This window comes from Thamnophis sirtalis, unplaced genomic scaffold, assembly GCF_051295495.1.
Source record: "Thamnophis sirtalis isolate CommonGarterSnake01/CBP01778 unplaced genomic scaffold, rThaSir2_p1.2 scaffold_4, whole genome shotgun sequence".
Lineage (NCBI taxonomy): Eukaryota > Metazoa > Chordata > Lepidosauria > Squamata > Natricidae > Thamnophis > Thamnophis sirtalis.
Genome location: NW_028261384.1, coordinates 104,464,701 through 104,478,406, shown reverse-complemented (window position 1 = coordinate 104,478,406; position 13,706 = coordinate 104,464,701). Strand labels below are relative to the sequence as shown.

The 13,706-nt window shown below is 39.2% G+C and overlaps 1 protein-coding gene across 2 annotated transcripts in view; it reads right to left on the bottom strand.

Moving 5' to 3' along the window:
* PLXDC1 (plexin domain containing 1) overlaps nucleotides 1–13,706 on the bottom strand; it is a 76,043-nt gene that overhangs the window by 42,444 nt on the left and 19,893 nt on the right. For both annotated transcript variants that reach the window (XM_014065744.2, XM_014065748.2), the window contains exon 2: nucleotides 6,803–6,966. In XM_014065744.2, coding sequence (XP_013921219.1) covers nucleotides 6,803–6,966 — 164 coding nt within the window. The remainder of the gene's footprint in view (nucleotides 1–6,802; nucleotides 6,967–13,706) is intronic.

Below are 13,706 nucleotides of genomic sequence, written 5' to 3'. Positions count from 1 at the left end.
AAGTTCTATCTGAGACATGCCCCTCCTACACAGCTCGGCGCCATTTTTATAGAACTTTCAACAAGTAATCAGCAGAAGGAATTCTTTGCAAATGGAGCTAAGGATTTATACATACAATTAAGATGTTCACAGGTATTGGTTCAGCTCGGCTTGAAGTCCATAATAAATCATTGTGCTGAGGATGAGCAAAAACCTTAGTTCTGCAACAAAAGGCAGAATGAATCCCGGCTCGGAGCTGCCATGATGCAGCCGGTGCCTTCCCCCTTCCTCCCAGCATTTAGGCTGAAAAGGGCTAGTTGGAAAGCTTCTGATGCATAGCTTCTCATCTCTCTCTTCTAAGCCCGAAGAGAGGATAAATAAACTGCCAAACAGCTTGATAGATTGCTGTTTAGACAGATTAACGTTGCCAAGATTCCAGAGCTGTTAAAGATAACAACCCTCTGTCAGGCTCCGCCCACCGGAAGCCAAGACAGACTCATTCTTAATAGCCCCCATTTTCCTTAATGGGCCATTAAGATGCCCAAGTCAGTCTATTCTACATAAGAAAGAGTGCTCCCCTTTAGCTCCAGAGTGATAGGATTAAGGCATGATAATATCCATAGAAACTCACCACATGGCATCTGAAAACTCAAACTTGGCCCCATGGGAGTCTGACCACCAATCAGAATACATTTCTTACACAGGAACAGGAAACAGAGGTGGGGCTGAACAGAGGGTGTAAAGCCAGGAACTTTTAGCCCGCCCTTCTCTTTCTTCTTCATCCAACATTGAAGCATGTGATCACCTTTTCTGTTCAGGATTCAAGCCATGTGGTCCTGTCCACCATTAAACCATCTTTCCAAGCAGCTTCCATGTCTCCAGTGTCTTTTCCCTCACTTGGAGCTGAACCAGAAGGACATTTCTTCCAACAGTATTTTGCCTCACGACCAGCCCAAAGTCATGTAAACAGCTCTATGGATAAGTTAGGAGAACCTGCCTAGTTCCATCTGAACATTCTAACTACTACATCACTTTCATCTGTATAATTGGCTGAATTTATGCATCATTGTTAAGTTGTTTAGCTGATGACTAAATTAGAAGCGTTCACACAACACAAAAAGCCATCATTCACAATACAAACCACAGTGGTTGGATTCACACAGTATACTAATGCCATAAACAAGAAAAATACCTAATGGCTTAATTTAATGTATGAATCCAGCCATACTGAATTCAATTTAGGTGCTGTCTAATTCACATATTACAATATAATAACAAAATATAAAAATCCAATATCACTCCATACAAGATAGATAAATAAGATGGAAATCTACCCGTTCAATACACAATTTGTGTAAAACGCATGCCATGAGGAACTGTATGCACCCTGAGAAGACTGACAGCCTTTAAGTTCTCCTGAATTAGGATGGGAGCAACAGAAATGGCACAGGGGAACCCCATCCCAGAAGTCAAGTGCCATGACAGAGAAGCTGTGCTTCATGGGTCACATAATATGGCATGCATCAAAGTGACCCAAGTGCACTCATTCTTCTGGACCACACCAGCTGTGGAGAAAACTTGGGGGTGAGTTGGCCCTATGCCCTGTACAGCTTTATGGTAACTAGACAACCCATGACCCACTTGGTTTGAGCAGGAGTTATGAACTTAAGGAAAGATCTTAATTGGGGAAGAGATGGAAAATCCCCAAATCTTGGTGACCCTAATATTCACAGCCACTTATCTTAACAGGATTAAGTCAAACTGATTCATCTCCATGCAAGTTTCCACAGCCTCCAGGCATTGGCATACGTCGATCAATTTGGGATCAAAAGATACAATTGGCTACCATCAGCATTCTGATAATACCAAACTTCAAACTGGCAGATAATTTAATTCAGTAGTTTCACGTAGGTTTTAAATAGGAGGGGAGAGACCATTGACCCACACAAAGGAGGGACCTAGGAAGTAAACTCCAAGTGGAACTGGAAAAGGAAGACAAGCACCATAAAACAGTGCCCCTAATTCCCCCAATATCCACAGGTGGCCTAGAAAGATATCCTATCAAAAGCTGTTGAAGGTCAAGGACCACAAGGACATTTGCACCACCTCCATCCTCGCTCCACTACAGGTCATCAGTAAGAGTAATGCTGCCTCCATACTGAATCCCAGCCTAAAGTTGGCCTGAAATAAATCTAGATAATCCACTTCCTCCAAGGTCTTTGGTAACTGCAGTCCTTTTCAACAATCTTCCATTAAAAGGAGGGGGTGGTTCTTACTGATGTTTGGTCTTCCTTCAATGACCCTCCAGGTGTCTTTCCTTGTACTTCATTTCCAAAAGGCTTAGTAAATCAAGATGCACCCCGGGAATCAATGGGCAGAGAGAGATCACATAGAGATGATGTTTTAAATAGGGGTGTGATGAACAGTGCCCAACCCCCTGTCCATTTCAGGGACTAAGATATTAAGCCTCAATTCACTGCTCATTAGATCCTCAGGAAAAAATCCTGAGCTGTTTCTGAAAACCAGCAGGATTCTGCAATCACCTGGGGCAAACCAATCAAATAAATCTTATTTCCCCATTGAGTAGGGGATCCCGGGATCCTGGAAGGCAATTAGAAAGTGATCTATTTCTGGACGGATGTTAACATATTCCACTACCATGTAACATCACAACTTCCCCAAGGAAAAAAAATCAGAAAAAATATGTGGCTGCATGCCATCAATGACTTGGGATAGGTCCATGGTTGCCATGGTTGCGAACTCCTAAGCTGCCCTGGACTCAGTCACCAGGTTGCAGATTAAAATCCCTGAGCAATAAAAACCACAGGGACTCTCACTAATCCAGCCAGTGAATCCTGCAGCTCAGATAGTAGTTCCAGACAGCATCTAGAGAAGAACTGTTTGCTGATGAAGGGGCTCAGTGTGAACACCGGGGGCTTTTTGTTTTTATTTTTTTATTTGGTGTATTTGTTTTACTTCCTACAATCATGATCCATGTAAGTTATCTATCTGCCATTAAGGGAGATGGGAGGCTAGTTTGTTGGATAACTCTAATTTGGAATATGTATTTCTGCTAAACCTGTTCTCGGGTTGTCAATTCTTCCAAAATTTTCTGTAGCTACCCTGTTTCCCTGAAAATAAGACCCCCCAGATAATAAGCCCAATTGGGCTTTTGAGCGTGTGCGCTAAAATAAGCTCTCCCCCCAAAATAAGCCCTCCCCCAAAATATTGAAACACAGCATGAAGTGACCACGCTCACCGCCTCCTGCACCTCAGAAATAGTAAGACCTCTCCGAAAATAAGAATAAACACTTATTTCGGGGGTCAAAAGAAAATAAGACCCTGTCTTATTTTCGGGAAAACATGGTAACTTTTATCAATAGCTTGGGACTTAAGAACGAGCAGAAAATAACACTTATCTCTTTGCAATGAATGCTTTGATGTCTACAGTTCCAGTTATTGCATAGCAACTACAGTTCTTTGGAAGTTTAACCTTCTGTTCCCTATGATACATGCAGCATGCTGTAAGGAGACTATGCCGTCTCTCTGTATACACTTTTCACTTCAGAGCTACCGTACATATTTGCCCCATAGTGACCTGAAATGAAGCCAGTCAGTTACAAGCATAATTTGGTATGTAGGATTACCTGCTCCCAACTATAGCGTGCAATGTACACTTTTGGCATCACACTGTGAGAATATGCAGTGTGCGTTTTCTTTTACATTGATTTCAATTCATTAAAATATACTGTTCCGTTTAGTAATAGTTCACACTCTCACTTCAAATTGCATAAACAGTAGGATACTAATATCTGTATCAGTCATTGTATACCTTCATTTTTAAATAAAATTACACTTCTCCATAGACATTCTATCCACCATGTGAAGAGATCTCTAATTTTTTCTCAACCTAGATTAGGAATATTTTGACTTTCTTGCTCCTTCCAGGGATCACACACTTAAAAATAATATCCTTTATTTGTTCCATTGGATCTCTTCTCCATTATCCAGCCCATGGCAGTTGTACATGTTTACTTTTATTTTTGTAAATAAAATAAAATTTAATTAAACAGACAAAATAAGCTCATTGGCAATGAAAAGAAGTAAATAATGATGTAAAACTATATGAAGCACCATAGGGGCAGGTGGAGGGATTTATACTTGACCTAAAACAATAATGTGGTTTGTTTGGTTCTAGTTTAGAAGTTGATCTTAAGCATTACAATTTATAAAAAAAAATAGTTGTGTTTGTTCAGCCTACACTATTGTGGTTTACTCATAGAGATACTGAGTTGGAAGGGGCCTTGGAGATCTTCTAATCCAACCCTCTACACAAAACAGAAATCCTGAGACTATCAGAGACAAATGATTGTCCAATCATTGCTTGAAAACTCTCCAGTGATGTTGTGGCCTGCAGCAGTCAGTGGAGCGGGCAGCAGATTCGGACAGTGAGGAGGTTGGGGAGGAACATGGGCCAGTCCTGGAATCTGGGGAAGGCTCTGATGTGGGCTCTGTGTCGGAGGCAGAGAGGGGGCCAGGGCCGTATGCCAATTATCAGCTGCCTTCAGAGTCAGACTTCAGTGAGGCAAACAAACAGCTGGAGCCTGTTCCCAGTGTGCGCATGCACAGAGTTGCCAGATGAAGGGCATGGCTAAAGAACAGGGGTTGACTTGGGAGTAAGGCCACAGGGACGATGAATAGCCCCTCCCAGAATAAATAAAATAGGAGGGAAAGGAGAGTGGAGTTTGCAGGAGACAATTAGTTGGCTCATGACTCTCTGAGACTCCTTGCCAAGTTTTGCAGATGTCAGCTCTCCAAGGCAGATAAGGTCTGTGACTGCAAATCCTGCCTTGAAAGCCTTTGATGGACATGAATGAGCAGAATTCACAGTAAATTAATAAAAGGGGTTTTTGTTGGGACAAGGAGTTTGCTTCATGTTCTTGGGAAGCCTCGGTCAGAACAAGGGAGGACCATCCATGACTCCAAAAAACAGGCTGCCCCGCTGCTTAAGAGCATCTGCAGACATTAAATTCTTTCCAAGTTTGAGTTTGGATCTCTTGTGTTAAAGCTTCCATTCATTAAAGTCATCTTTAAAGAATCTGAATTCATTTTAAGCAGCTCTTGGCAGTTGCATAGAATGTGTTTATTTTTTCAAAATCTGATGAAAAGGTATGTGCTTTGCCTGACCTTTTTGTTCAAATAGATACAATCTATGTGTCTCCAGTAGGAGTAAATGAGCTATCATCTTTATGTGACCAATTCTGCAAAGAGCAGGTGTGCTTGAAGCACGCATGAACATTTTGACTGTGTGGAACATTTTAACTGCTTTAATATGTTCCATACAGGAACTCCACACAAACAGCTCTTCACATCAAATACATAATTCTAGACAGATGTAATAAACAGTATCAAATTGCAGGATTTATTTTCATCAAGAAGATAGCTTGGAAGTTGATTAAATGCATTTATTTTAAAACTATTATTGCACTTGTTATTTAAAAGACTCAGAGGCTCAAGGTAATATTCCTATTCCTATTCCTATACCCATCAAAGGTATTCCATACTGCAGTCAATGCTTCTTTCAGTACTGTCAAGGCTTGAAACTGCCTGAAATGGATCCAAATAATCTGCTTTCTTTAGTACAGTGGAACCCATTCCTACAAGGGTCAATTCACCTCCATTGGGACCTAGCTGTATGTCATCCCTTGGGAAGCTTTAACTAACCAAGAGGAACAAGGACTATTACATGGATGGCTGAGTTCACAGCTTTCAGGGTTAGCGAGTTCAGACTCTTTTTAAGTCTGACAAATCAGACAACTCTATGTTTGATCCGGGGTGGGTTCTGGTAGTCACTACTGTTGGTTCGCCCAGGGACATGCTACGCATGTGCTTTGCATGCTTGATGCACGCTGCACGTGCAGTCACAGTACAACAACAATTGCTCTGCACATGCGCAGAAGGCAAAAACAAGGTGGCGGCATCTATGGCGCTGCTGAAAGAACCGGTTAGGGGGCGTGGCAGGCCTGGCTCACTGCTAGTTCCAGCGACCCAGGCTGCCAAGCTACTACCAGTTTGCCTGAACTGGGCCAAACCAGTAGGAATCTACCACTGGTTTGATGAATTCCAGAGGGCTTGCACATCTTTCATATCTATATTAGGGTTAAGCTTTTAAAAAGGAAGTGGGAGAAGCAGGGAGAGAGTGGAAGTGCTATTGGTGGGTGGTATTGAATAGAGTCTTTTTAGGAAAGCATATACCTAAACCCTATATCTAGAGTGGTCCCACTCAAAATATAGTTCACTATTTGATATGATTTGATATGATCATGCAGTGAAATGTTCTATTCAAGAGACTAAAACCACCTGTTAAAAATAATCCCTGATTTTAGGTTCCTCCATATATTTCCACTTATGAGCCACTGATCTCAATGAACAAAAAATAATGGAGGAAAAATGGCATTTAGATATGATCCATAAGAAAATGGGGAGCATTTTATTCATGGGGCTCTTGATCTTTACATGAGTTTGATAAATGCAGGCTGAGTCATGGAGGGATTGGTGTGTATCTCTTTTTCTGTACAACCTAGCTGTGGTTTTATAATGAGGATGAAGAATTGTGGCATTCCAAATACTAATGGAGACAAAATTCCATCCCCTTCATCTGAGGTAGCCATTAGTCAAAGGCAATGGTGGTTAAAGTCTTCCAGCACTTAAAGGGCTCCAATTTCTCTATCTCCCTCATCTTTTTACAAGGAACATTTCCTTAAAGATTTCTGTCTGATCAAAACTTCCTAAAGATGTTAATTATTTCTTACATGAGACTCACCACAATCTGGGTTTCATTGTCTGTCAGAGTGTCAATAGTCAAGCTCCTTCCCGAAAAATCTTGGCTGATCTGTGTCCTTTTGTCTTCAGGTGTGGTTCCCCGAGTTTTTCGCTCTCCAATTTGAGAATGTTCTCCAATGATAGCTCCAGGACCCTGGGTCCAACCTTTAGGAAAAGAATTAAAATTATGAATTATGTGCATAAATATATATATATATATATGAACTATTTATAAGAATCAGAATAGAGTAGTTCCAGGGTGAGTCATCTGTGGCCATGAATCTCTTTTTTAATTTTTTAAATTGTTTTAATTAAACAAAAACATACACAAAAAAGGAATCATCTTTCATTACATCTTGTATCGATTGGTTAGAAATATATTCCGTGCGTTTCTTCCACAATCCTTACATATACTTCATTCAAATTGAATTGTACATTTTAAGTCAAGAAAGAAAAATTATGTATTTTACTATCCCTGTACCACAATTTTCATTTAAATTACCATTATTTAGACATGTTTTTATCTAGAATCATTTGTATTTAAAGACACAACCACCTACTGGCATTCATTTGCAATTTCAATAAATCTCTAATAACATTACACCTTTATGACATATTCTGAAGCAGATTCAGTTAAGTAAGATATCTAAGCATTCCCCCCCCCCCTCCATAACACACCTGTATGTATCATTAAATATTATCCATTAACATTTCCTTGTTATTATTGTAGTTGACTAAAAATTATTTACTGTTTATCTCACCTCTCTTTTCCACAGGCCCACACAAGATTATACCTTTATGGCCATCTTTAAACAACGATTTATTAATAAGATTTATAGGTCTTTTCCCTCAATCCCAAATTAGTTAATTACGTGCTAAGAAAATAAACATTAAACATCTAAGACAATCTAAGAGATGCTAACATTTCTACTTAACAATCACCAAAAGTGTACATTAGCATTTCCTTATTTATATCACATCTCTTCTGACTCAAATTATTTATATCTTCATAACAAGATTTAAACAAAAATTTGTAAGATTTGCACATTTTTTTCACCAGATCTTAAATTACAATTTATGGCCCAGTTATTTATCCTAACTAAGGTTATCATTTCACTATTAGTATCATAGTAAATTATATGTTAACGAATAAACATTCAATGGTAATCTAGAACAGTCTATAAAGTACTAAAATATTTACTTATTAATCATCAATAATTAACTAGCTTTTTTTCATCAACTAACATTATTAATCAGTGTCTTTCCAGTAACAAAATGGTCTTTTTTCTCTCGCCAGCTGTTGTGGCAATTCTCTTTTCAGGACCTTTCCAGGGTTTAAGACTTCTCTCCGCACTTTGTAGCTTAAAAGATGTCTCATGTAGTTTTGTTGCCTTTGAGTTGTTATTAATGTAAGCTTAACTTTGGTTGTCAGGTTTATTTCTGGATAGATTTATTTTATTAACTCCATCTTTTTCGCTCTTTCTTTTTCTCCTGCATCTTGGAGTTTGGGATGAAGCACCAAATTATCAAAGTCACTTTTCCAGCTTCCCTTCTTTCCACCTTCACTCACATTTACTCCATTAATAAGTTCATCTAACTTCTTATCTTTGTTTTCTATACTTTCATTCGCTTCTTTAATTTCTGGGGCTCCAACCCCATCATCTTTTTTTGTGATATCCCATAGTCTGTCCCATTTCTTGTCAAATCTCTCAAATCCTTCTAAGATGTTTTGAAGTCCAGCCAAAATGTTTTGAATTATCAAGTTTTCTTCATCTGAGCATTGATCCATTTTTTAGAGTAAAAAGAAATATAAAGAAAAAGAAAAAAAGGAATTTGGTAATTTCTGCCACTCTAGCCTGTCACAATTTTTTGAAGAATATATCTATTTTTATTTTAAATCTTAAGCAGAAGTTCTTTTATGGTTTTCAAAAAAGAATTGTTCTTATCATTTTCTTTCCTTTTCCAATTCTTGCCAAAATATTTTCTAGTAGCACCAGCAGTACACTATTTGTGACCTTGAGTCTTTATCAGGTTTTAAAAACAAGTTCCAAACCCTTCTGTTGCAAAGTCAGTGTAGTCAAATAGGAATGAACAAAGGATACATTGTTACAACAAAAAAGCTTCAGACTTAGGCTTCCAAATGGCAGATTCAACTATTTTTTAAAACTTTTTCCTTAAGTATCTTTAATATAATATTATAACAAACAGAAGGAGAAGTTTATTAAAGTAAAAAAAGTTTTAATTTAAGCCAAAAAAGTTAAAGTAGTAAAAAGAAATAAAGGAAAAAAGATCAGTCCCTTCACCTCAAGCGGGGGAACAGAAAACGTTGCAATCACTTCAATCCACAAAACATCATTACAGGCAAGAGCAAAAAACTTTCTAAGGCAGTCCAATAGCGATTAAATTTGCCACTTTGTTCTTACTTAAGGGACTAATTTAGCTTAAGAAAAAAGTTTCTTAGAGCAATCTTCTAAAAGAAAAAAAAGACTTCACCAGATGGAACACTTTCACTTCTCTTTCTTTCCGGAGCCGTCTCCAACTATGTCAGCCTGGGGGCTGTCTGTTTGCTGCCGGTTGGAAGTACTTCCCTTGGATCGATCAGGGACTTTGTGATGTCCCTGTGACCAGCAAGGTCTTGTCTTCCTAGTCACTGTCTCTTCGGGACGGTTAGGTCCTGCCAGACCGTCCAGGGGCAAAAGTGTCATCGGCAGATTCGGACTGTCAAGTCCGCACGATGTAACGTTGCGAAGTTGGCTCCTCCACATGAATCTCTTTTTGATGGTCTCTGGAGTCTTCCAACATTGTGTCACTAAAATTTGGCAGTCCAAAAATACTAAGAGCCAAACTTGGGAGGACTTTACAGACTAAAAACACTGCTTTGAATTGTACCTAGAAATCTACTGAAGTCAATGCAGCACCAACAACATAAGTGCAAGGTGGCTGTAGCAACACACTCATCAGCAGGTAGGTTGCTACTCTCTTAATCAACTGTGATTTCCAAATAATCTTCTAAAGCATCTCTGTTAAAGTCCTTTGCAGCAGTCTTGTCTTCATGAGTTGCCCAACTCTTCTATTCCAGGCAGAGGCACAATAATGCATTGGCCAGATAAAGATGAAGAATCCAGCAATATCTGCAAATCCAAGAGGACTCCCAAGTTGCAGATCTGCTCCTTTGGGAAAGCAACATCCATCACAATAGACAGGGATGGTTCTGAAGAAAAAGCATTTACTTCTTAGTCATCAACTTTAGCCTGTTTCATCCCATCCAAATCCCTGCAGCCTCCAGAACCCAAGTCAAAACTTTTGCTTCAATAGCCTCTTCAACCCAGCTTAGAAGTGTCAACAACAGGAAACAAATATCCTCCCCCAGTAGTTTCTTATACGTATTAAAACAGAGGGGTGGGAAGGGGTTTGCCAGATATCGGAGCATACTGTGCATGACCGGGGCCATATAACATTGAACAATAAACACAGCCATCCTTGTCAAAAATACTCCCCAAAATACAAACCCAATATACCACTTCAACCCTCCATACACCCTTTCTTTCACCTCCCTCCAACTTTCCTTTCTCCCCTCCAACATTCCCCTCTCCTACTTCCCCTCCCCCTCTATCACTCCTTTCTCCCAATACACTCCCTCCCTTCCATCTCACCCTCCTTTCGATCCTCTCTCCCACCCTCTCTACCCCTCTTTCTTCTTTCCCTCTACTCCTCCCTTCGGTGTATTTCTACTATCTATCAATATATTCAGCTTCTTATTTTTACACTAGCATTAAAAATGCAACAGTATACAAGTGCAATCATGTTACTTTAAAATCTGGCACATACTATATTTCTCCCCTCCCCCCTCCCCCCTATGACCCCATCTCCCTCCCCCCCCCGACTTCCCAGAGCCCATACACAGTATAGCTTTTTATCAAACACAGTCTAAGATATATTAAAGCCAAAGAAATTTAAAAAAAAAGAAAAAAGAAAGAGAAAAAAAATCAGTAAAATCTCTGCGTTGAACTCAGCTTCTTGCCATTACACAAACTTTAAGCAGTTTACATTGTTCCTAATCTTAGTTGTTTGATTACCTGCAGGATTTTCCCAGAAGTTATTTGTTGGTTCAACTTTTGCCTGTACTCTTCTCTAACTAGGGGTATTATCTCTTTATCTAAGTATCTGTCTATATCTATACCCTTAATTTTGTCCCCTTTGTACCTCCTTCCCTCTATAACACAATTTGGATACATTTCAGATTTTTCTTTTGATTTCCTCTTCCAATTCTTTTCATTTTTGTCCTTGTTTATGTCTATGTATTTTGTTTATATTCATCAGTACTCCTCTCATATATGCTTTACTTACATCCCCTACAAATTCCATGAATATACCCTTATTCGTATTCAGAACAAAGTATTCAGATGGCATTTTTTTTACAATCATTAATATACTTTTCATATCTAAATATACTCTCATTCGACCTCCAAGACCTTCTTGCCTGCACTACCCTTCCCAATTCCGTCCAGACTGGGTTATGATCCAAGAGGACCCTCGCCGCAATCTTTGTCTTCTTCACCCTAGAAAATAAATCATTAGTGATTTGTATAAAATCAATCCTTGAAAGGGATTGATGTCCATCAGAAAAAGGGGTGAAGTCATATGCCTCTGCGTTTCTTTCTCGCCAAACATTTCTCAATTCGAAGTTGTCCATCAAGTCTTTTTCCCTTCTAGAATTAGGTCTAATGCGATATATCTTCCAAAGGGATCTGCTTCAATTAACTCAGCCTTAATGTCTTTTCTTAAGTATACAACTATACCATTTTTCTTTTCCGTAGCAGAGGTCACAAAATATTGACCAAGTTCGGGGTTGAACAGATATTTTTGATCAGTTGATTGGATATGAATTTCTTGCAGACAAATTATATCGTTCTTGAACTGTTTGAGATAGTGAGATATTTTCTTTCTCTTCTGTAAAGAGTTCAGACCATAACTCCTTGATCAATGGCCGATGATTATTGAGGTTGTTGCAATATGCCTTGTTTTCCCATTCGTCTGGTAGTCATACGGCTAGATCTTTGTTCTCTGGTCCCTTGCCCTTCCGGAAGGAGGAAATGGTGCTTTTTATCTGGTAGTTGTGTGATTTGCTGTTTATCTTGTCCTTCTTGTAGTCTTTCTCCAGATCCAGATAATTCAGGGTGTCCCACCTTCAGGGTCTTATGATAAAAATCTCGGGCTTCCCATACAGAATTGAGACAATATTTTTGCTTATCAAATGTAATTATGATACCAAATGGTACATCCCATCTATACTGTATCTGACGGTTTCTGAGTTCTTCCACTAGAAAAGCATAATCTCTCCTGGCTCTTAGCATTTGGGGTGGTATTTCTTTCAAGACAATCAAGTCCTGTCCGCCAATTTGAAGCCTGGTATTATAAGACTCTTGTAGTATCATGTTTCTAAACTCTCTTGTAGTAAAATATATAATTACATCTCGGGGGAGTTGCCTCTGTTTTGCCACCCAAGAGTTAGCGCGGTAAATTTTTTCGATCTGCCAGTCAAAGTTGGACCCCGGTCTTTCCACCAGATGATTAAAAGCTTCTGAGAAAATCTGCTTCAAGTTCTCCTGTTCGTTTTCACGCAGCCCCCTGACTCTTAATGCAAGCTCCATCTGTTTGTAGTGTATCATAATTATTTGTTTTTCAGCGTTTTCAACTTTTTGTTGCACCACTTCAATTTTGGATGTCAAGTTAGTGTTGGCTTCATCAAGAACCTCTAGCTTATCTTCCATTCCAGAAACATATTCTGTCAATACTGTTACAAGTCCCACCATATCGTCCTTTGTTTTGGCAATCCTAGTATCAAGCTTATCATATAAGTCTGCATTAAATTTCTTTATCTCCTCTCTGAATTCTCTGAGAGTTTCTAAATTCTGCTCTCTAAATTCTCTAAGAGTCTCAAAAAAAAGTTCTTTCGTTAGCAAATCTCCAGTAGGGGGCGTAGAGGGTGGAAGCTGCAACTTTGTGCCAAGTGCGTGAGATGTACTCCTAAAAAGAGGTCTCCCCGAATTTGATTTTGATGCCATTATATCTTTTCTTCAAACAATTATTCAACAATTATTCAAACTCTGCTGGCCCGTTGTGTAGCTTACGAGGGAAGAAAGTATTAAGTCCCCCCTTTATTTGTTCTTAGAGGTTTTTCAAAAGGTTTCAGAAAAGAGCATTGTAACAAAGCAGGTTTCAAAAGATTAGCATTGTAATGAAACAGTTCATATTCATCTCTGTTTGGAATGTCTCTATATTAACAAGGAGTCTTTTAAAGCTTTTAAAAGTAGATAAGAAAAAAGTCTTGTGAACTCTTCAGAGAAATGAAACTAATTAGTAAAAGAATGCTATCTGGCTGTTCCTTTGATCTTTTTCTTTGCAGACAGTTAGGAATGTGGCACCCACCATTTTAGGAGCTTATTTTTTTAGAAACCAAGTGGACGAAGAAAGCTCTTTCTTTTTTTCTTTTTTCTTTTAAAAGGCAGATAAGGTTCTCAGGTACAGACTCTGCTTGTATTAATCTCAAATAAATATATCAAAAATTGTCCTAAGTGGGGGTTCCTTACTTTGCACCATAATGATTACAGCAGAAGTTCCTGGCACGGAGATGTGATTCAGCCTTCGGTCGGCCCCCCTTCCATTGGCAGCAAAAAAAAAAGCTGCAAACTTCAAAGAAAAGCTCTTACCAGCTGGATCTCTCTCTCACTCTTCTTTGCCTGAAGAATGAGTTTATCTACCAGGTATTTAGGCAGATAACGCGGCCAGGAACCCGGGGGCAGCTCGTTAAGCTGCCGCCATCAGCAAGGTCCCACCCCGGAAGCCCCAAGTCACTTTGTCTTGATGATGTCGCCGCAGCTGCCAGGCGTGGATGGACTGAGGTA